The 24613-nt window shown below is 40.6% G+C and overlaps 2 protein-coding genes across 2 annotated transcripts; one reads left to right on the top strand and one right to left on the bottom strand.

Annotated features, from left to right (window-relative positions):
* Window positions 1-706: 706 nt before the first annotated feature.
* On the bottom strand, window positions 707-4107 carry LOC120727867. Its single transcript, XM_040022444.1, has 2 exons — window positions 2243-4107; window positions 707-2114 (listed from the first exon to the last, which is right to left on the bottom strand). The coding sequence occupies exon 2, from the start codon at window positions 1746-1748 to the stop codon at window positions 837-839; it is 912 nt and encodes a 303-aa protein (XP_039878378.1). The 5' UTR covers window positions 1749-2114; window positions 2243-4107; the 3' UTR covers window positions 707-836.
* Window positions 4108-10482: 6375 nt separating this feature from the next.
* Window positions 10483-24417, top strand: LOC120727866 (ras-related protein Rab-18-B). Its single transcript, XM_040022443.1, has 7 exons — window positions 10483-10689; window positions 19517-19572; window positions 19675-19736; window positions 20702-20774; window positions 20910-21028; window positions 22249-22315; window positions 22932-24417. Exons 1-7 carry the CDS (start codon window positions 10622-10624, stop codon window positions 23102-23104), a joined length of 618 nt encoding a protein of 205 aa, XP_039878377.1. The 5' UTR covers window positions 10483-10621; the 3' UTR covers window positions 23105-24417.
* The last annotated feature ends 196 nt before the right edge of the window (window positions 24418-24613 follow it).

Raw genomic sequence — 24613 nt, 5'->3', positions numbered from 1 at the left:
ACACAAAATAAAAGTAAAAATATCCCAACTCCGATGAGTAGTCTTTTTAGCACCTGTAACCAGGAGCCAGTGTAAAGCCAAGAAAAACCAGTGTCATAAGATTTTTAACATATATAAGTTTATTTACTACTGTTAACTATAAGCTCATATTGATGTGTTCATATATTTCACAAATATGCTGTGCTTTTTCACTTTTGTGCACACTGACATTTTAACTCTGTATGTATTAAAGGCCAGAGACAGCGACCTAACCACAAGAGATTAAATCTCTAACAGCAGTTCCCGAAATTAGACTACACTCATATGACCCCACACACACACGTACACACACTCAGTCACAGGAAGTTATTCGCAAGAACATGTATTAAAGGAAGATGAAGGTATTTGCATACGCGATGTGTCTTATAAATAAAGAGCTATCGCCTGCACTCGGTGTGAGTGTCTCCTGAGAGCCGCTCACCCGTGCACGTTGCTATTTTAACAGAACTTGTCTGAGTGTCATTATTTCACCTGAATAATGTCTTGTTAATAAATAAAGTTAACCACGGACAACCAGTCACTTGTATCACTTACATAGTCCTGATTTTTGGGCCTGCTAGATCTGTCTCAAAACACTCAGGGCGTCAGTCACGTTTAATGAGTGTACATCGTCCAGTATGTAAGTGTAGCATGTGGTATTAAAAAGGACGCAAAGTCCCCCTTTCTCTGCTAATATCATGTCCAGAGCTACTTGATGTTGCATCGCTGTAATCCGTAATGCATCAATTTCCTGGTTCTGCTGTTCGTTGATCTTACATGAAGCGTTCAGGAAAAGTCCAAACCGGTAATCCAAAGTTTCAATTCTCAGCATGTTTTTTTTCAACTCCCATCCAGGGGAACAATGAATGGAGTACTTTCTGTCCAGTAGTCCATAACTTGAATTCCTCGGGCACGTCTCCTCCCCATATTGGGTCATGTGCTTGAAGTTTAGGAATCGCTAATCTTCTTTTCCAGCGTACTGTAGAAGTGGTGTTCACCGCAGTCATCCTGAAAGTGTGGTCTGACAGAAATATAGGAGCACATGTTCCTGTCCAGTCTGGGGGCAGTATGAAATATGCCCGTTGTCCACATAACCAGGCCATTCCTTGCACCCAGTACGTGCCGTTAGAGGGTCCACTCATGTTCACAGGTGCGCCCTCTCCGTGGCTTGCAGTTCGGACACAGTTTGTGGTGTCTCCAAGGGGTCTGTTACCTTTCTCTTGCTGGTAACACATGGAGTGGTTCTTTCCGGGCACTTGGTCCAGGAACACTGGGAAATGGATAGAGATATTCCGATTTGTCACATTGAAGTCGATCCAAAAGAGTTGATCACATGTTCCATTACTAAGTCCAACAGTGTGTGAGATTTTATCATCGATGGTGATTCGACTGTGTTGGAATCCAATGCCAGCAAAGCTAGCTGCACACTTTGCTTGAGTGTTGTTCATATATTTGCCATATAATGTGGGGTGTGTCAACGTGCTGGGCATATGAGAACAGACATAACAGTCTGTATTTGCCGATTCCGCCTTTGTTCTGTCGTGGATATAACGGTACCAGGCATTATTCATCCACGGATGAATGTGATCTTGTGTCATGTCCCTTAGGTGAGAGTTGTCGTGTGTCCATCTCTTCTGCCTGCCTCTTGGTTCAGCTGCTGTTGGGGTCAGCTGAAGTCCTGCAAGGGTGAGCATCGTAGTCAAGGTAACCAAGAGGGTCCACCTTCCCATGGTTGCACACAGGTCCGTCACGCCTCGCACTTGGTTGCCCTAGAGTTGATCAGAGGCTGGAGGTTGAAGTGCGAGCTTACCCTACGGGGGCTCAATCAGCACTCCCCCCTCACCACTGAAACAACCAAGTGTGAGATTTCTCTATTGTGCTGTCTTGAGGGTGCCGGGGTTTCCTGGGACCTCGACCTCTTTGCAGTGGCTCTGATAAATCCAGGAGGATCCCTCCGCTATTTTGCAGGCAGTCGGAGTGGTCAGAAGCACTTGAAATGGCCTCTATCAACCCCCCATCGCCTCACCTCGGGCCTTTATCCTGCGGTAGGAATACTTATGACTCTTCTACTGTCCATCCTCTGCAGAAAAGCATCTCTGTGGAAAGGGTGCAGGGTTCAGTTATCTTACTGCTGTTGTGATCCCAGCAGCCTTCAGAGTGTCATCGTATGCACAGTATAGTGGCACAGCATTAGGTGTTGTTCATAGGAAACTGCTGTCATCACCACCATGGCTTCTGGTTCCTGGGCTTTCACAGAATCATGATGCCATCCTTAGACTCCCTCTGCGCTGTCGATGGAGCTTGGCACGCTCTCTCCATCCCTCAAGTTTTCATATTCCAACGCTGTGTGGGAAGTCTCCTCTTGATCTCCTGGAAGCTCAGTAGCACAGCTCTCTGTGTGATGTCCGCTGTGCTGAAGATGATCTCTGATCCTCCTGAAGCCTCTCTCCTGGCCTCAGCTCCCATCTTGTGGACGATCCTCTCAGCCACTCCTTCTCGCCATGGCACCTCACGACATCTACAAATTGAAAAAAACAAAAAAACAAAACACTCCTCTCGCCACACGGCTTTCGCCATGTGTTAACTCCCCAATGAGACACGCACAAGAATGTTGCACAGTCTCAAAACATTAATCAGAAGTCACATGTTAAGCTTGTTTAACTCCCAGCTCCACCTGGAGCCTGTAAACAAATCTGTTAAATCAAACTTCACATTTGCAACGAACTATAGATCATGAGAGTGATAAAGTATTCAACATCACAGAGACAAGTATCATTGCAGTTTTATTCTAAACTCATTAAACTCCTATTTTTCCCCATAATTTATTCTAAATTATTTAACATCTCAACATCATTCCACATTGTAATCAGTGAACTTCACTTATAGGCCATCAAAGCCTCATCTGAACATGGATGCACCACTTGCATAGGTTTAATACCTGTAAATAAACAGTTAATCACACAAATCGCTGCAAAAATTATATAAAACAAAATTTAATGTTAATTCCAAAATTTAATGTTAATTCATTGTTTCATATTAATCCTGGATCCCTTCTCTTGACACATGGACACTCCCATGAGTCAACTCATCAAAATCAGATTCCTGTCTTAAAGAAAAAGATTAGCTAGATCATATCCCAGGCAACATCAGGGCATCTCCTCCCCTGGAGCAGCACCACCCTGGACCTATAATCCTGCAATAAAAATGTTAGTGTGTTTTGCATAACACCTGGCTCTGCCAGGAGCCTGCATACACACCATCATGGCCTGGAAAGCAAAATCTGGAAGTGAAATCAAACTTCACACCTATAAACAATTATATCATAAAAGTAATAAGTATTCAGCACTAGCAGGACAAGTGTCATGTACAGGTTTTCTCAAATCAGTAAACTACAATTATTACCATAATTTGCCTCAGACATGGATCATCTCATGTACTCAGTCAACGGTAATGTAATCAGTGACTTCTCGTAAGCAAAGTCACTCCACTCATATATTATTTATGGGCTCAAGAGTGGCCAGCAAATGAGCCCATATTAACTATTCCATAACACCGCATCTCTTATTTGTTTGTCTCATGTCACTTGTCCGCTTCTGCTGAATCTTGTACATGCAGTCTCAAAAAACAAACATTAGCAACACACATTGATTATCCTGGTGGGCAGGCGTCGGCCATCCACATTCCAGAGGTGCCATAAAAACACCATAAAGTTAGCCATCCCTAGCTGTAGAAAGAATGTCATTCACATATAAACCCAGAAATCCTATAGTAAAAAAACATTAACTAATCCTCTTATAAATCACATGATCAAACACATGAAAAACTGCAATGCTGTAGAAGAGAAAATGCAAATGTTAGCGCTGCGCAGGCATATGCATACTTTGTCACCGTTACCTCTGTAAGCAACACAAGGTAGTGAATAACACCCCTGGTAGATGCACAGACACAGAAAATGGCATTTCAAAGGTTAAACCATCATGCAACCTCGAATGTTGCTGTCATCTTTCTGCTCCTGTAACAAAAACACATAAATTCATCCACCCTTTTGTCCTGTCTAGGTGGAGGTTAACCTTGAGTCGTGGTCAAGTCCTGTCAGCTTTTACCAGTCAGTCAGTTTGTTTTTTATTTCCATTCATTCATTCATTCATTCTTTCTTTGCTGATAGTGGAAACCATCGTCGCATTTAGTTTCCACTTTCAGCAAAATGACGTCATTTAAAAAGAAAAAGAACTTTAGTTTGGATTACATCGCTGAATTCTTTTTAGGCTGGGACACTCATTTAATATTGTCCCAAATAAGTAGCTTTCTCCTGAGCCCATTTCAATGTGGAGAAAACTCACTTGTAACAGCTTTCTCGACCGGTCGTATAGCACTTTTAATTTCTGACGTGCAGATCTGCTTAAAGAAAAGAAATAGACAAACAAAATCAGTGCCTGTTCAAAAATGAAAAATAACAGAGATCAGAATCAGAATCAGAATGGGGTTTATTGCCAAATGTTGAGCAGGTTTACAACATTAGGAAATTGCTGCGGTGCTTCAGTGCAAACATGGTGTCATAAATAACACTTAAATAGACATGGAAAAAATAAAAGTAGGGATAAGAATTAAAAGTGCTACGTGGAAAGATATGTGCATGAGATATACATGAGATATATACATGAGAGTAAGAATTAAGAGTGCTACGTTGAAAGATATATACATGAGTGCAGGTGGTGATCAGTGCCAAACATGGAATGATACAGTGAACACAGCGTAGGGTCATGTGTTAGTGGCGGGGATAGTCATATGGTTATTGTTCATGAGTCCAACAGCAGAGGGGAAGAAACTGTTCTTATGGCGAGAGGTCCTGGTGCGAATGGACCGGAGCCTCCTGCCTGAGGGGAGCAGGTCAAACAGACTGTGACCAGGGTGAGAAGGGTCAGCTGAGATCCGAGCTGCACGCTGCAATGTCCTGGAGGTGTACAGGTCCTGCAAAGATGGGAGTCTGCAGCCAATCACCTTCTCAGCAGAGCGCACAACACGCTGCAGTCTCTGTTTGTCCCTGATAGTGGCTCCAGCGTACCACACGGTGATGGAGGAGGTGAGGATGGACTCGATGATTGCAGTGTAGAACTGCATCATCGTCCGTGTTGGCAGGTTGAATTTCTTCAGCTGCCTCAGGAAGTACATCCTCTGCTGGGCTTTCTTGATGACGGAGGTGATGGTGGGCTCCCACTTCAGGTCCTGGGTGATGGTGGTACCCAGGAAGCGGAATGAGTCCACAGAGGTGATGGGGGTGTCAGTCAGGATGATGGGGGGGAGTGGGGCTCTGTGCTTCCTGATTATCAAACCAAACCCTCAGTGCACTGTGAAAGTATCAAAATAAAAAGGCCTTGTTAAGTCATGACACAAACTCCTCATCAACTTCACAACAGGAGAAGAATCATCAGCTAGATTCACTCCAAACCAACCATCAGCTGCACAACACACAACATAAGCCTAATGTCTTATTAGCTATGAGTTTAGTCACCAGGTCTGTGCTCTTCACTCATTTAGGCCACAGATCTATTTTATTCAATTTTCCTTTTCTCCCGTCATCATAAAACATGTGACATGCTGTCATGCACTTCACAAAAGAAGTTTGTTCTGACGTATTCAGAGTTGTGTATCTAAATACAAGATTCACTCGCACATCAAAACAGGAAACTCAGTGTTTTAGAGTCTCCACTCAACACACAACAAACATCTCATTCACTCGTGCTAGAATTCAGTCACCTTTCATTAATCTAAAACCGATCAACTAATTTGCATATCAGCTATTAACCCACTAAGTTGACAGGACAACAGAAATGCATGTTCAAAATAGTATCACAAAAGACAATTTCCCTCATACAGTAAATTACTTGTGCTGCATCAATCAAGCAGGAAGCTTCTCCCAATTTACTATATCAACAACTAAATTTATTGTCTGATCACTGGTTGGTCAAACCAGGATCTTTTTTCCCACAAAAGTTAAACTGTTGTCCTGCAACCTAGAGAGTCAAATTTTTGCATTGGATAAATTCAGTATTTGATAACAAGTGTCTGCTAAATTGACACTATTTTAACACTGATGAAAGATAACAAGCTAATTTTCATTGCATGTGTGTTTGTGTTATTAGGCAGGTTTAATGCATGTCTGTGGAGCTGCATCTCCAGCAGAGCATGTTCTTAAAGCTGCCTTTCCTACACACTTCTCTACTATTGTTTGATCATTTCTTAACTGATGTGCTATGAGTCCACTGGTATTGGCATCACACTAAGTGATTTGGACAAGATGATAAACAGACTCACGCTTAAGATGTTGTCTAATCTTCATGAGCTCTCTTGTGTTTGGAAGTGTTAGTAGGGTTAATGCATGTTCTTCTTGTGTGTGTGATTTTGTATATGATGTATATGTTTTTTATATTTGCATATATCCAGACTCCTTCTCAATTTTCCAACTTAAGCAGTCAGTTTTCTTTTCCCCAGGTTTGCTAACCCAAATTTTGATTTCCCACATTAAATAATTCCTCTGTGTTCTCACCTAGTCTTCTCACTCTGTTGTCCTCTCACTCTGTTGTCCTCTCCCACTTCAACAGTCCCGGCAGTTCTCCTTCAGCTTTGTCCCGTGTTCCTCTGTCTCTTCTTGCCATTTTACTCCACAGGTGGCAAATGTCAAACTCCAACTGTTCAGTTCTCCTCAAACGTTCTCTTCACATGCACAGTGAAGTTTCAGCTTGTTGTAGACACAGTGCCATTCATCCGATCAGTCAGGATGATGGGTTTGCTCTTCTTCTCTGATGCTGTTTGTTCACATTGCTGCTGCTTTGCTGGGACTCTTTGCTCAGGACTTGCTGCTGTCTTTATCTGCCATGTTATTGCTCTTTGGAGCTGCATTCTTCAGGGATGAGTGAGAGCTTGCTTGTGAGGTTGAGAGACACATACACATTGCGCTGTAAATAAGTCAGCCAGAAACTTGGCCTGCATGTTTCCAATGATGTTAAACTATAACTTTCTTCCGACTGCTGCATGTGGAAAATTGATTCAGGTCTGCTTTTCACCTGAAAGTGACTAACTAAGACATTTTCATTATTATCATCACTGCTTAATCAACACACATCTCTCTCTCTCTGTTTTTGTGAACAGTCCTTTCTTAAAAGCAGAAAATAAGATTGTAGTTGTTCTTGGCTGATCAACACAAAACCTTTTTCCTATGATTTTTTTCATCTACAAAGTAAATTCTCTCTTTTTCACTCCTTTTTTTTTTTTTTTTTTTTTTTAAATAGCTGGTGACCTGCAGAATCACCACTCTCACAATCAGAGGCAATCACTTTTACACAGCGCACAAAAACACTGTGACGTCAGACACATTCACACTCACTTTTTCATCTGCATAAATAAATCACATGGCTGATGATATGTGCCATGGTGATCCATAGGTATGATTACAAGTTTATTTAACTATTTTTCAACCCAACAAAACAAATAAACAAAAACATAATGCTGATGTTATGAACACTCTACACACACGTCAAGATGCAGGAAAACTGCTCACGGAAACGCTGCACACTCCAGTTATCACAGTTATAGTTCTGTTTGTGTGAATTATCTGCTTTCATTATTAATACCAGTTTATAGGTTGTTATCCTTTTTATTATTGGTTTGAATGCATTAAAATTAAGTTGTAATTTAGCCTTTTGTTTATTTTACTTTATTCCTCTTGCATTTATATCTATTCAGTCGGGTCTGTTTCCAACCCTTTTTTAAACTACTTCAAACTACTGTGATCTCTAATTTTCACTGGGTGAGGGATTATTACGTTCTTCCTAGTCTGAACTGCTCTCTTCACCTGAGCTGCTATCCTATTCTGAGTTACTGTCTTCTTTGTTTCTTACAGTCACGTACAAAATGTCCCTCTTTTCCACACCTCCAGCATGTAGTGTTAAAGTCGCTGTTTGGTGTGTGTGTGTAGCCTCTACCTCTTGCTCTTCCACTTTGCATTCCTCTCTCTTTATTTTGGATTAGTCCTGCTCCGGCTTGCTGTTTTTCTAGACATTTCTCATCAGGTGTTAATTTTACTTGTTTATCCCCCATTTTCAAAGATTTTGCTGGGCCGTCGCTGGCACGCTTGACTTCAGAGTGGTTTACTGATACGGCCTTCGACTTCACCCTAACGGTGAAGCGGTATCAGTTTTATGAGATGAAACTCAACCGTTCTCCTTTGTCACCAGCACGTGAGCCTCAGCAAAGAAAACAAAAATGGAAGTAGTTCAGCAGCGTATTGTGCTGTAAAATCAACTTACTTCCAGACACATACACACACATAGACATTTGTGCGCTAATTTGTCACGAGATAATTTCAGCTACCTCTAAAACTCAAGTCTAATTCAGCTCTTTCCGGCGAACCTTTAATTCCTCTGTCTCAACGTGTTTTCATTTGAATTTGTCACGAAGTAATTTCGGCTACCTCTAAAACCTAAGTCTAATTCAGCTCCTTTCGGCGAACCCAACCTAATTTATCACGTTTCTTTAAACCTTTGCGGCCGTCTTATATACCAAAATAGTGTTTCTCACCCCTGACGTCCCACTGGTGGTTCAGATCATTGGACTGAATCCCACCGCCGTGGACCAGATTATAACACCGGCCCAGACCCGAATTTAACGTCCTGGGGCTCTCTCTCCTCATCCAAGAGGGCTGTGCACAGGCTTCGGTGCTGGCTCCCCACGGCGTCAGGAATCAGTGCTGGATCTTGGAACAGAGTCACAGATAACAATTCTGATATTTTCTGATCCGGCTATGAAGGACCAAATCAATGTTAGGGAAAATATTCTAAAACACTTCTTCAGTAAAGACTCAGAGAAGAGAAACACACAGAGTTCTTGCTAGCAAGGGCAGCTCCCTACTGAGAGACTCCGGTGAGGAACTGCCCTGGTCTTTATTTTATACTCCATTGAACGTGTGTGTGTGTGTGTGTGTGCTGATCAAAGGGTCAAACATCCTTGGTCAGGAAGAGGGTAGCCTCCCCCTCACCCTAGATGGTTCACCCTAGATAACACAGTGAGGAAGTCCTGCAGTTCATCTAAACAAAGAGCACTTAGACTAAAACAAACGTAGCTACGTTAATCCTACCATAAAACAATAAGAGAAAGTATGACCTCTCTCGTGCTCCCAGGATGTGGGTGTGCATTCTAGTGTGGAATACACACCAAGCCTTTGCAGCCTGTTAAAGATCACACACAATTAATTATATGCCTCTAAGTATACATGGTTGAATATTTCCTAATACAAATAACTACATGCAGTATTCTACCATATGCAAACTTATATCACTAAAAGATTATACTGACTACTAAATACAATTTTCCATTAACAGTTTCCAATCTTTATGTTTAACTCACTTGTATTTGACACTAAATGCATTTGCCTTGATCAGCTTTTCAAATCCTGGTAGCATTTAGTTGGTTTTAGGGGATGCTCATTTATGTAAGTCATGAATAACTTGCATAGTGTAAACATATATTTGCATTTTCTTATTATTTCTGACCAAACACCAATTAAATGAAGTAACGTAGGTGAAATTCACTAAACTCACTCTAGAAAAACTAGATTATTGCTTCTTCTCTGCACCACCCCTGCAAAAAATCTTGAGAACCCCTCATTTCTTTATATTTAAATTCAAAGGAGTTTTAAAGTGCTCTTGAACAATAGTTCACCGGGATTTCTGAAGGTCTTTCAAATTGTTTATTGTTTGTTAAACGATATAACACTGGTCTACAGATCATAAACCTTTAAACCTTTAAAGGTCATAAAAAAGCATAAAACTAACTTAAGTAAGCAATTTTAAATTGTTTGTCTAGGCACTTTGTTATAAGCCGCCTGTCACAAAAGCCATGGGAACATCCACAAAATGACAAAGATAGCACAATTATGACAGACATTAAATAGTATTTTGAAAACTCATGCAAAGACACCAGATAGGACTTGAGAGATGCATCCCACACTGCTAATGAAACGGTGTGGAATAAGTTTGACAGAGAGCAGAAGAAAAGGCAGCCAATATCCAAAGAAGAGCTTTGAATGTCCTCCAAGAAGCCTGGGGAACTATTCGACTACTTAAAGAAATGACAAGAGAGCTGCTTCAGAGAGTTCAGGCTGTGTTGAAGAATAAAGATCAAGGTTATTGGAAACGTACAGACTCTGATTTTTCTTTATATTCTGTATTTCCATGTATGCTTGCATATTTCAATAAACTGCTGCAACATTTTCATAGCATAATACAAGGAAATTAGAACCTTTATCAGGAGAGCTAATATATTTTATACAAGTTCTTTGCCACTTTAAATAATTGTTAGAAAATCTTCATACTTAAAAACTAAATAATTTAGTTTTGTATCAACATAATAATAATATTTTTTTGTGTTTCATTTTCAAATCTCGCGAACACCGGTGACGTCGCGCGTCGCACTTTGGCCGGAAGTTGCGTGAGCAGTAGGCTATCATCGGAACTGATAGCCGCCTGCTGTCCTAAAACACAGTAAAAAATATCTGTAAAAGCGTTTTTAGTTAATTCAGAGTCAAAGGTAAACTAACTCCAAGACAAATATGGACGACGATGTGTTGACGACTCTGAAGCTGTTGATAATTGGTGAAAGTGGCGTCGGAAAGTCCAGGTTTGTCTGTGTTTTAGCGAGCTTAGCAGCTAGCCTGTTGTGAATGTTGACATTGTTGTGTAAGTTTCTTTCTCGCTGCCCAGTGTTCCAGCTTAACTGGTTTTCATGGTGTCTGTTGATGCCAACGTTTCAGCCTGTCTTCACAAACTTCAGATGTTCCTGGTAACAGATTAGACACATTTCTGAACATTTTAGAAGTAGATTTGAAGTTTAAAAAAAGACATATGCTCGGGGGTTGCAGTGAGATTTGGCAGGTTAGGGGAAAACTACAAATATCTTACATAATAATGTCTACTCTCAGCTTCAGAAGGCTTTCTTTGTGTACAGCCTGGGATCAGCTGACCTGTCCTATTGCAGGTTTGGATTTTTTTGTTTAGTTTTTTCCCTTTGTGAATTTAACCAACTGTATTCTACAATATAAAGGCCCACGTTACAGGAGCCTTGTCTGCTTCCAGCCTCTAGCCAGTATAAATGCGGAATTTGCAAGTGTTGATCAGCTCACATCCAAAGTGATACCTCCTTTGAGAACCAAACCCTATTATACAGCAGCTGCATTGAAATGCAAATGAGCACTCCATTTTTTGAGTGTTATTTCAATTAATTTCAATAAAAAAAAAAACAATTCATGTACATAATATTAAGTTAATCAGATTTTCTTTAAATCACCTGACTATGCACACAAGTAAGGTTTTAAAAGATTTTCGCCAGGAGGCCATACTTTCAACACTCTCATGAACTCACAGTTCAATTACGTGTTTCTCTCTGATGATATCTGTGCTTTTACTCGGGAGCTAACCTAGCACAGTCTGCCCTGCACCAGTCCAGCACTCATTACTGTAAACAGCACCACAGCACTGCACATAGCCCCAGTTTAGCCAGCACCTACTGGTCAGTATAAACTCTAAATTGCCCAGAATTATAATCTTATGATTATGAATTTGCTTCTAAAAACATGTCAGAGTATTTAATGTATTCAGATGTATCCAAATAGTTCAACAGAACATGATGTATAGATCCATGATTTGATAAAAAAAAAAAAAAAAACTCAAACAAAACAATTAAACTTCTTGGAAAATGCATCCACTGTGTCATTAGCTTGCAGCTAGCAGTAGGGGTGGGCAACAATGAAACCTCTGACGATATAGATTCCAAAGAAATTCTGAACGTTTTATTGATGGTTGTAAAGTAAATGGAAGGCCATCTTTTTCCAACAAACCGCTGTCACTGATAAGCAGTAGCAAATGTAAGCACAAAACTAGGGCTGGGCAGTGTTTGCCTTTGTAGCTCTTCAGGAGCTGCACAATATGGTCACATATTAAAAGAAAAAAATGTTTTCTACCAGAAATGACTTGGGTGTCTTGGGTCAGGCTTTTTAACCAGTTGCTGAATAATCAATTCTCCAGAAAATAGCGTCACCATTCCCAAAGGACCCACCAACCTCTCTGCCCGAACAGTAGGAGTAAATAATAAATAAATAAATATTAAATAATATAGATTTTTAAATGCGACTTTATTCCTTAATGTTTTTTCTCCTGTTAGCAGCAAACCATTTTACAACAGCTTTATTGTTTTATAAACAATAGCAAGACACTGACTCGGTACTCGCTGACCTCGTATCAAATTTGTACTAATTTTGAATTCTGTTTTTGTATTTAAGCTTTACTCTCAACCATTAAAAAGCACTTAGTCTGCAGCTGAAAGAATACAAACTAAAACTGTTGGGAGCAGGTTATGTTCAAAATCATCTGGAAGCGCCATGTTTTCACAGAGTTTTTTATTCACGGCAGTCCCTGCTGGGTGAATACATCTTATATGTGCAAGTTGTTCAGAATCAGAACCAATCAATTAATAATCCCTAAGGAAATGATGTAAGCCATTGTTAAGCCATATCTTAGTAAAATCAAAATGCAAACTGTGCGTCGCATTGTTACGGAACTGTCCGCGTTTTAATTTGGTGATTTAGAAATGTTGTTCTACATAATTCTAATCTGCTGATTAGTCTGTTTCACACTGCTGGAAACACAGAACACACACTGAGAATACCTGTTCAGTCAATAAAATTAATTTCTCTTTGGTCTGCGACAAGTGGAAGCAATTTCCACGTTTCCTTTATTATGGTGTGGGACTTTAAACTTTAATATTTAAACAGATCCAGTTTAAAGTATCAGAGCTTTAATGTGCAGCCATAACCTTAGAAATAATCAACTGCATTGGGCACACTCTCAGTAATGAAGCGATATATATATATATATATATATATATATATATCGCTATCAGACCGTGGTAAATATGCAGTGCTGGTCCTGTTGGACATGACCGCTGCATTTGACACAGTGGATCACGATTTGCTGATCTCCCGCTTACAGCACTGTGTGGGAATTTTTGGTTCGGCACTTGTGTGGTTTAAGTCCTATCTCTCAAATAGGACCTTTTGTGTTAAGTTGGGGTTGGCTTCATCCTCTGTGGCCCCTCTGCTTTGGGGTGTGCCTCAGGGATCTATTCTTGGGCCATTATTGTTTTCACTGTACCTTTTGCCTCTTGGTGCGATTTTCCGAAAACATAAAGTGTCATTCCATCTATATGCAGATGACTGCCAGCTTTATTTACCTTTTAGTCATTCTGATAGTCTCCCAAGTCGACCTCTGTTTGACTGCCTTAGCGATGTTAAAGCATGGATGGCAAAAAACTTTTTAAATTTTAATGATCGGAAGACAGAAGCGATCTTATTTGGCCCAAATCGTTTTTTCTCACGCTCCAGATGTTGATCTCGCAGCTTTGACTTCCCAACTAAAGAGTTCGATCACTTTCTGCACTTACCTTTGATGACCACATAAACGGGGTGGTAAAATCAGCATCCTATCACCTCAGACGTTTAACGAAGGTTAAGCCCTTTCTTTCCAAGCATGACTTGGAAAGTGTTATTCATGCCTTTATTACTTCATGTTTAGATTATTGCAATTCTCTTTTAATGAGGGTTGGGCAGGGCACTTTGTCACGCTTGCAACTAGTTCAAAATGCTGCAGCACGATTTTTAACTGGCAGAAGGAAATTTGACCACATCACTCCGATTTTGGCCTCTCTACACTGGCTTCCAATTGAATTTAGGATCCGTTTTAAAATCCTTTTATTGGTTTTTAAATCTCTAAATGGTCTGGCACCTGTTTATTTGTCTGACTTGTTGAAGCCCCATGTCCCCATTCGTTCCCTTCGGTCAGCTGAGCAGTTGTTGCTTTCGGTCCCAAAGTCACGGCTGAAACTTGGAGGAGACCGAGCGTTCGCTGTTGCAGCGCCGATGCTTTGGAATAACCTTCCTCTCCATATTAGACAGGCTACATCAGTGCCAGTTTTTAAGTCCTTATTAAAAACCTATTTTTATTCCCTGGCTTTTAACTCTGTGGGTAACTGACATTTTTATTAATTTTGTTGCTATGTCTGGTTTCTTTTATTTTATTACTATATGTATATTTGTATTGTACAGCACTTTGGTGCTATATAAAGAAATGATGATGATGATAACACTAAATAATTTTATGGGACATTCATCTTCTCCTTTTTGCAACAGTGCTGCATTTTACTAGTATATTTTTATGATTTTTAGAGGTTTTTATCACCATTTTATAACATTACTGGAGTAGCTGATGCTTTGAGATAATTTTCTGTGGAAGAAGAGTCGTATGATCCGTGAAACGCCCCTTTGCGATAGGTCAGTACCATGCCTTTCATGTGAACTTAGTGAGTTGATAGTCAGCTTTGTGTGACCATTTATCCCTATCACCTATGTTTAGATGTCTAGATAACAGGATGACACCATATTTGTAGAATATGGCCCTGATTGTACTGTGGTACAAGTTTATTTATAACAAGTTTATTGTTTCCACCTTAAGGAAAGTCGTTTTCTTGCATATTTGCTAAGCACTGTTTTTTTTTTGTTTTTTTATTTATTTATTTTTTTAAGGTTCAGAGGCTGACATGCAGCCCTTGCTCTCATACATATCTTGGCGTGCACTAGGAGACGTAAACACATGGCAGAGAAATGGTGTTGATGTTCTTATATCATGTAAAAGATTTACATGGTCATTATCACAGTATGATATGATAAGAAGTCACAGCTAGCAGGCACACTATGTGCCAGATTATCATATTTTATACTCCTCTAAAGGTGCTATTCTCGGGTTACTTCCTTAAATATACAGCCCTTTTTTATTGTCTCCTGGAAATAAATAATGCAAAAGTAAAAATAAAGTGCCTTAACCTTATTATGCACAAAGCAATGCCAGACTGTTACCTCCTATTAAGTATGAAGCTGCCAGTGCTAAAATGCAATGATTGCTAGTTAACATGGGCTCGATGAGCAGCAGGTGTTAATCAGCTGACAGTGTGAACGAGACAGAGCTGCAGACTAACAGGAGAGATGAGGAAAGTGCACAAGTTCTATTAGTAAACGGTTGTTTGAACAGGCTGTGAATGACGCAGGGCTGATGATACTCTGGACACAAAAGGTGTTATGTCTGTCAGGTAAACATGCGTAGGCCAGTGTGCACTAAAATACCATTACAGTTGCACAGAAGCTTCTCTTCAAAACACAACGTGAAACTGCAGGTGGCCTTAACCTACCACTGCACCCCTGGCAGAGTGAGAGGCTTGTCTGTTAATTAGATCATGAAGTACAAAGTACTCATGTTTGGGGGGAAAAAAGAAGTTAAAATTCTGGTGCCTTTACAATCTTTTGGCATGTGCCCACTTGTCCTTTAAATCATTTTCTAACAATTTTAAGTCAGTTAAGTTACTGTTAAAATCCATGTTTTTATTTTTGTTTTTGTAATGTTACCTTTAGATCAGGGGTCGGCAACCCTAGGCACGCGAAGGGTTAACTGATGGCACGACCATAGCTGGACTGGCCATCGGGCATACCGGGCATTTGCTCGGTGGGCCGATGGTGATTTTTTGTGTTTATGGGCCGATGATTTTTATTTATTTCTTTATTTGTAACGGTATAAGCAAGGAAAGGTGGTGGACTGGCCAGATGCTGGCCGGTGCGTAAAAATAACTCAGTTGTTTGGTGGCTATGGCGGAGCTTCCACAGATTCAGTAACATTAGCAAGTGGTGAAGGCCAGCAGGTGGATGAAGGAAAGGGGAGGCAGGAGGAGGAGAGACCCGAGGCGGCCACCGGTCAGGTGTCAGGTGAACTGAACTTCAGGTGAGAAGTTATGACCTGCAGTCTATCTGGGTCAGATATAAACCAAGTTTAGGTGGAGTTTATTTTCGTTGTGCTGACTTTTTACAGTCAATTACAATACCTCATACTGCGTGAGCTAGCGTGACAGAGTTTCTATACAGCTGGGTGGGTGCTATGATGTTACTGATAGTGAACTTTATTTTATTCATAAGGTTAGTAGAGTTGCCAACCGTCCCGTATTCAGAGAAAATATTATGTGTTTCATATTGAGCTGAAAAGGAACACAGTTTGTTCTGGACTTTAGCTAGAATGAAAAAGACACAAAGCTGGAGTTACTGTGTCTTTGCTGCACAGCTGCCTCTTCTTCTCTCATTCTCTCCCCTCCCTCTCCTGTTGCTACTTCAATCATGCAACTGATCAATGATCAGCTGATCGGCTTTTCTCTCTTGTTTCTTTACGCCAGAAAGAGGAAACCGGCAGATGTGGCGCTAAACAACAGCAGCACGTTTAAGCTTGATCAGCTGTTGTTAGAATTTATTTAATATTACCTTCTAGTATCAGCTGATGTTTGCTGGAGCCACAGCTGTAAAAGCTGCTGGTCATGATATCGGTTTGGATACATGAGGGAAACATGAAGATGAAACCAGGAGATGTCCTTACTGAATCATCAGAGCTGAACAGGTGATGGAGAAACAGGTTTACCTTTTAGGTGACATGAATGAGTTGAAGGGAATTTATGAACTGTTTCTGAGAGACAAATAACACCAGGATCCTTTTTTACGTAGCTGACAGCTGGTAACTGTGCAGGGGCGGGTCTAGCAAAGTTTTGCCAGGGGGCCAGGTAGGGCATTAACAGGGAAGGGGGGCACAAAGGAATACTTTTCTTTCTTATTCGCATTTAAAATGTCTAGCTTTTAATAAATAATTATCTGAATCTTAACCCAAAGTTTTTATCTGATGTAAAATGTATAGAAATCATACATATACCAACAAGATTGTACATCACTGTCACAACAGCATCTGTTTTCATTCAAAGGCTTTATGGCTTTTCCTGTAATACCTGGTGGGCCGGTCTCAAAATGCCCGAGCCGATTTTTTTGTCCCAGTCCAGCCCTGGGCACGACACGCAGAGAATTAATCTGAGAAGGTGCATTAAAAAATAAATGGCTGCGCCAGCGCTGCACATTGCAAATTAGCTGCATAGACACATTAGTTGTGCCGCTTCTTAATGACGGTATCTTAGCTAACAACCCCAACTGCCAGATTTAACTTGTAATTGGCTAAAAATAACTTAGCCTACCGGTGAGAGGGACGTTGTTAGCTTTCCACATTCCGACACGTCAAAAGCTTCAGGAGTTTTCCGCTCAGCGCAGCATCAGCACCGCGGAATTACACGGATACATCCGTAGACTCGAGACAGAATTCACAATGCTTTTTTGGGACTTTCAGGTGTATGGACCAATGTTTTCTTTTCTGATCAAACCAGAAAGCTTTAATGAGCAGCTGGGTTTGTCTTGCATTAACTGGCTGAGTTAATGCCAGTTAATGCAACATCGAAGCAGCTGGAATCCACAGCTGTGTGTGTTCATGCAGCTTGCATTATCACCTGCTGGACATCACTACCTGACAAGTTTAACTGCCTTCAGAACATTGCAGAGGCCTTATTGACAGTATTTGGCTCTGCATATCTGTGTGAGCAGATTTTCTCTCACATGAGTGTCCTCAGGTAGCCGTCTGAATATTGGACACTCGGAGACCTGTGTCTTGTTATGGATAAAAAGTGTCTTTTTTTGTGTCAAAATAGCTGATAACTATTCGCTGATAGCTGCCAACATCTGCAAACAAATATAATTCTATAAAGTGGTTCTATATAGTGTGTAATTGTTAATAGAGAGTGTTATTAAATTTATTGCTAATGCAATCATATGGCACATTGACTTCTGAGGAAATTTTAGATGGCACTCATCATTAGGGCTGCACGATTTTGCATAAAATGAGAATCACGATTTTTTGGCTTAGAATTGAGATCACGATTCTCTCACGATTTTCTTTTCCAATATAAATATTTATTGCACTTATTAACTGCACATCAACTTCGTAACAGTTGAAACTGAACATAAAAACAATAAATAAACATAAAAACAACAAATGTCTCACGTTTTGTTGTTGCCGCAAAATGTTGTATTGCTTGAAATTCCGTCTCCACCGTTGCTCGACACTGCGTGTATAGAGCAGGTAGTGCAACAATAGAAAAATAGTTGCGGGACGGCACTGTGTAGCGTTTGTCTAGGGTGTTGATCACTTTCCTAAATCCCTTGTTTTGCACAGTGTTGATGGGAGCCATATCTTTGGTCAGGTGATAAGTGATAGCCTCCGTAATTTCTTTGAGTTCGACGTGTATAGGGAAGCGCTGTATAAGGTTCCCGTTATTGGTGTTTGGGTGGTTGACCGGGACGGATTTTCTCCTGTCACTTTCTCGTCATCCCTGACGTGCTCTCTGTTGTTTTTTCCCTGCTAATTTTAGCATCACACGGCACAGCTTCTGTATCACGTGGTATAAGGCTCCGCCCTTGTCATTTGTTGAGCAGGAAGAGTAAGCGCTTCGTTTCATGCAGAGTAGGTCCCGGATCAAAATGCGGTACAGTCGTCGTCGTCGTCTTTTATTTATTTATTTATTTATTTTTTAAATCGTTGTCATTTGGAAATGAGATCGTACATAAGTATGAATCGAGATCGCGATTTTCTAACGATTAATCGTGCAGCCCTACTCATCATCAGAAAGGTTGCCTACCCCTGCTTTAGATTATATTATATTATATAGGTCTCATGTTGGCACAGATCGTACTTTGATCTAAAATTTGCCTGAAATTTACAGCACTTATTTACAACTTAATTGAAACAAATTAGTCTTTGAAAAAGCTTACATACTTCCTTAAAAATGTTTGAGCTATTTCCATCCTGACTGATTCCCTGCTCCCTCTTTGTAAATCACCTCGTATCACTTTGATCAGATAAGTTGACCTGTTGAAAATGGCGACTCTGAATGCAAATTCTTGAACACAGAGACTGAAAAATATAATCAAATCTCACCAGTTAACATTGAAACCACTTAAGTGTTTTTGGTCTTTTTCTAACCGTTTGCTTCAAGTATTTGCTGCTAACAACCCTGTAGTAACGCTAATCTTAAGGGCCTTCCTTTACACACGGACGTAGAAAATTTGTTTGAATGTTTCGTGAGCTACACATATTCTTAACGCAGATGCTCACACTGTCCATTTGATTTGATAGGATTAATTTTTTTTTGCTGCAAATAAAAAAAAATCTTATCAATCAGACCGCTGCATTTGGCAACGAGTACGTCTTACTTCAAAACATGTACCGGTACTTAATTTGGAATTTTGTGTTGCAGGTTTAAATTTTTTGTTTTTTGCACCTTGCCCTGTGTCTAAAGGCCTTTACTCCTGCAGTTTTAAAGCTTTCCAATATTTCTTTTTGCTGAAAGGTGTCAAGCGCTGTTAGCATTTTCAAGACCATAAAGTTATTGCGATCCTGTGGCCCTGCTCGAGGGAAACCTGTTCAAAGCTACGGCTGGCTCACAATAGCCTGTTGTACTGGATGAACTGCTCATTTCCATTTTATCTTTATTACAGTCTGCTCCTGAGGTTCACAGAGGATACTTTCGATCCAGAACAGTCTGCCACAATAGGTTTTACACACTCACACACGCACACACATATATGAAAACTACTATTGATTTTAAACTTATAACTTAAAGATTTTTTCTTTTTTTTCTCTTATAAATGATCAGGTGTGGACTTCAAAGTAAAAACACTTGCAATCGATGGAAATAAAGCTAAGCTCGCCATATGGGTAAGACAGAAGTTTTTATTCCTGTTGTCTACATTTCATGTTTGGGGGGGGGGAAAAAAAACATGATGAAGTAAAACGTTTCTCCACAAGATGGTGACATGGTACAGCCAAAATTGAAGGACGTAGGTGGTATTCCCAGTATCCAGTAAAACCATGCTATGCACAATGAATCCATAACCGAAGCCCCATACAGAGAAGTGCTTGAAATTTCTTTCTAAATAGTTATTATTATTGATATTATTATTTTATCTGGTCTCAATAAGAACATGTGTGGGAGGTTTATAAAAATTGGAAAAACCTAATGGCCTCTGTTTTTATGTGATGAGGGGAAAAGTAAGGTTTATATTGCATCTGTTGTTAAAAATAATGCAGTGTTCTTGGAAAGCGTTGTCCCGGGCATTCACATAGACGTTACTGTAACACAAAACACCTAGGGTACCATTGTCCCATTCCCTGTATGACTCCAACTCTTTCTCCCAATGGCAGCAACACATCAGGCCATGCCACAAAAGGGAAAAAAGACACACAAAAAAAGATCAGAACCAGCTCTGCGACTTGGTCTCCAAACTATTCACATCCCAATCAGATTGAGCATCTGCCAGAATCTATATGGACCCTGTCCTGCAATCACTGGGACCTAAAGGCTCTGTTGTCAACCTTCACAACTAGAAGACACACACGGGGTCAAAGGTGGAATGGCAGCAGATCAGGGATTTAAAGAGTATTAGACAGTTTTATTGTGGTCCATCACTTTATATTAATAGTGTTGTTTTCCAGTCAAACTTGATAGAAAAAAAAAAAAAGATTAATTGTTCCTGAGGCAACAGCAAGCTCACATTGTGACTGTCCGAGTGGAACTTATCAGAAACACATGGTCTGTGAGGTCGGATGCTGGGAATTGGCTGCTGTGCCGCTGGCCTTAAAAGTTTGGTATCAGAAATCTTTTGCCGCTTTTATTTTCGTAGGACACAGCTGGACAGGAACGGTTTCGCACTCTGACACCCAGCTATTACCGCGGCGCACAGGGAGTCATACTTGGTAATTACCTGTACTGCAACATAAATCAAGATCAAAACAGACCGATACTGGCAGTTGCATTTCTGCCAGTGCTGTTATAGTAATGTAATGATTTTCTCCAGCTCCTTCTTACTCGTCACGTCTTCCTTTTTTCAGTGTATGATGTCACAAAGCGTGACACGTTTACGAAGCTCGAAAACTGGCTGAACGAACTGGAGACCTACACAACACGCAACGACATAGTGAAAATGCTGGTTGGGAACAAAATTGATAAAGTGAGTCACTTTTACAAATCCTTTTAGCTTGCGCTCTGGTTTTATGAATCCAGTTCATCCTATATTGTTTAATAGTGCATTTTGTCTGTGAAGGTTCTCAGTCATCCAGGTCATCATAGTCTAAGGAGCTGGGAAAGAAAAGCGTCTGGACTTTTTAAAGTTTCCTCGAAGACGTTTCACCTCTCGTCTGAAAACCTTTTTCAGTTCTAAGAGCAGATGGTGGAGATTTCCCACGACATCCCAGTGTTCTTCAGACCCAGCCACACACTCAGACAAAAACTGGTTCATCCCAAACACAAAACTCCCAAACACATACTTAACAACATAATATATGCTGTACAGAACAGCGAGGAATGCTCAAACCTTTACATTGGAGAAACCAAACAGCCACTTCATGAACGCATGGCACAACATAGAAGAGCCACCTCGATGGGACAAGACTCAGCTGTCCATCTCCATCTAAAGGACAAATGTCACTCTTTCGAGGATGCCAATGTTCACATATTGGACAGAGAAGACATATTGTTTGAAAGTGTGAAAGAAGCCATCTATGTCCACTGTGAACGACCATCTTTGAACAAAGGGTGGTGGCTTACGGCACCAACTGTCTGCCATCTATAATCCAGTTTGGAGATCCCTTCCCAGACACCTTAACGCCCCCTCACATCCTGGCCTTCTGACCTCAGTAAGGCTACGTCCACACTAATGCATTGTCGTTTGAAAACGCATCGTTTTCTCTCCGTTTCGGCCTCCCGTCCACACTGAGACAACGTTTTCGCTGATGGAAAACGCAGCGTTTTGAAAACGCTCTCAAAAACGCATACATTTCAAAACAGAGCTTTCGCGGATCAGTGTGGACAGCGAAAAACGCAGACTTTTGAAAACGATGATGCATGTTAGTCATATGATGCAGTCATGTGACCACTTCACCCAAGATAGCGGAGGGCATTATACCTCTTGGAGACACTCCCATAGGGCTTAAAATCTGGGACTCTTCACCAATTACCCCTTAGAACTGAAGAAGCTTCTCGGATGAGAGGTGAAACGTCTTCAAGGTCTGGACTTAAAGAAGTCCAGACACTTTTCTTTCCGAGCTCCTTAGAATAGTGCATTTTAATGAGTGTTGCTTGTCTTGTGTTGTACTTTTATGATGCGTACACAATTCTCCCTCACCATTCGGGCAAATGACAAATGTTTATTTATTTATTTTTAATATTCAGGACGACCGCGAAGTGGACAGAAACGAGGGGCTGAAGTTTGCTCGGAAACACTCTATGCTTTTTATCGGTGAGTTTCTGTGTTCGAGTAACGTCAGCCGTGGCCGGTCATGCTCGTTTAAAGTAAGAGAGGCATAAAATGTAACTTAAAGCTATTAGAATTTACCGTAGTGCTGCTTAAAAGTCAGGACTGTTAGTGCACAGCTGGAACAAGCCAAGACATCATTGAGTTAGTCATGCGTGTAGTTCAGATGAGATGAGCTGTGCTGTTTATACTGCTCGCGCATTTCTGAGTCTCTGCTGTTGAGAGACGCGGCCACTCAGAGGAGCTGCATTATGATTAAAATCTAGCCAGCTTTCATTTATCAAATCCATGTCCGCACGTGTTCCTGATTCTCCTCTCCAATCTGGCCCTCTCTGGTAAATTAGGTTAAGGTTTGTGCAGAGTTTCCATTTTAGAACGGCCAAATTAAGGGGTTTTGAAAAGGGCAGGGCAAGAAGAATCTGAAGCTTTCATCTGCAGCAAGGATGTCTTCATCCTGATGGATGACTTCTGCTTTTATGAAGTCATTTTATACTTTATTAGTCATGTTTGTCAGCTGACTGATATGTTTAGTTTTGGTAGCATGCTGGAAAATGCTCACATTTACTTATTTACTGATCTCTTAAATTCTTCCCTTACACAGAGGCCAGTGCAAAGACCAAAGATGGCGTCCAATGTGCCTTTGAGGAGTTGGTAGAAAAGATCCTCCAGACTCCGGGGCTCTGGGAGAGCGAAAACCAGGGTCAGAAAGTTCGGCTGGGAGACCAGGAGCATGCCAGGCCTGGGGTGTGCGGAGGATACTGTTCCATACCCTGAAAACGAAAAAGCACAGACGTGAGAGGACTGACTAGTGACGGGAAACGGAGAGTGAGCGAGAGGTGAAAGTGGATGAGCACCTTTTTATTTGTCGGGAGTACGTCAGTCGGTCGAACAGACACTGCTGTTTGCACACTTCCTTTTCCATCACTTATATATCACTACTTCCTGTTTAAAAGAATCACACAGAAAAAGAGCCTCGTGTTTGAGGTGGGTGTTTTAAATTAACCACATGGAGTATGAGTCTGTCATCCGAGTACGTATGGTTTGAATTTATCTTGGTGGCTCAGCTGTACATTAAGACTTCAGGTTACACAGTTCTTTCAGCGTGGACCGATTTTGTGGTTAGAATAGACAGCCTGTCAGATTTTAATCTAATAAATTAATTGAAGTCTCCTTCATCTCTTCACAAATCTCACCTTCTATGTAGCTGCAAAGTACAAAATCTTCTGCCATACATATATTAGGAAGCTTTATTAAACGCATACTATAGCATTGGATTGAGGATTAGGGTGGGAAACATCCAAGCTAATGCAGGTTTTCATTTCAGTGCACATGAGAACACTGTGAATTCTCAAAAATCTAACCTTTTCCAATGACACCCCAACCGCCACCCAGTTACTGACATCAGTTTGTCTTTTCTGTTCACTCGTGTGTTGTCTGTTTGTCTATTATGTCGATTCTCTGCTTCAGACTATTTAGATGCCTTCAAACTAATTGATTTCCTGTGTTTATTCCTTTTGGCGTGAAAATGTGCAAGAAAAGTGATCAACTTTTTCTTGCAGGATTTCCTGTAACCGAACCCATCTCTGTCTTTGCATGCGTGATCTGGACGGTAACTTCTAGAGCTACAAGTGTAAAGTTTACAGTACCACGAGCTCTTGCAATAAAATGTACCTTTTTATGCACTTGAGCTCATAGATTGTTTTTTAATACTAAACTTTGACCTTGTAATCTTGTTTTCGCATTTATTTTGAAGGATTCATTTAGTGTTGTCCAAGTTTATTGAAGGTATTTCATACTTAACATAGCTGTGTTCTTTCCCATCTTCAGTATATTATGAACTTGATGTGTTTTTGCTGTTTGTTTCTGTTTTCTCGATAAAAAATTATGTTGAACTCTTCGCCCTGCTACACCCTTTCTCTCCCCCCCCGCTCCCCCATTGCTTTTGCTGTGCATCTGTTTCAATCATATAAAGTAATATGTTAAATCGATATCTGCCTTAATATCGAGATGCATTTGCTAGAGTTATGGTCAATTAACGTTTGAATTGTTTCAAACTGAAATAAATGACAAACCTCAAGATGCCGTCACTCGTGTCTGTTGTTTAATGGCCCTGTGGGATCTGCCTTTTAGTTTCCGTGTTGTGTAGAAGCCCACCTAATCAAAAGCAGGTTTACAGTGGAAACTTCAAGTGAGGCGCTCTTTCCATAATACTTTGTTGATGACTAGCCTCCTGCACATGTAAGACTGAAAACATTCCTTGCAACAAAAAAAAAAAAAAAAAAA

Source organism: Simochromis diagramma, unplaced genomic scaffold, assembly GCF_900408965.1.
Source record: "Simochromis diagramma unplaced genomic scaffold, fSimDia1.1 OVJJ01000205.1, whole genome shotgun sequence".
In the NCBI taxonomy this organism is placed as follows: Eukaryota; Metazoa; Chordata; class Actinopteri; order Cichliformes; family Cichlidae; genus Simochromis; species Simochromis diagramma.
The sequence above is the reverse complement of the archived record's forward strand: the minus strand, read 5'-3'. Positions and strand labels throughout refer to the sequence as shown.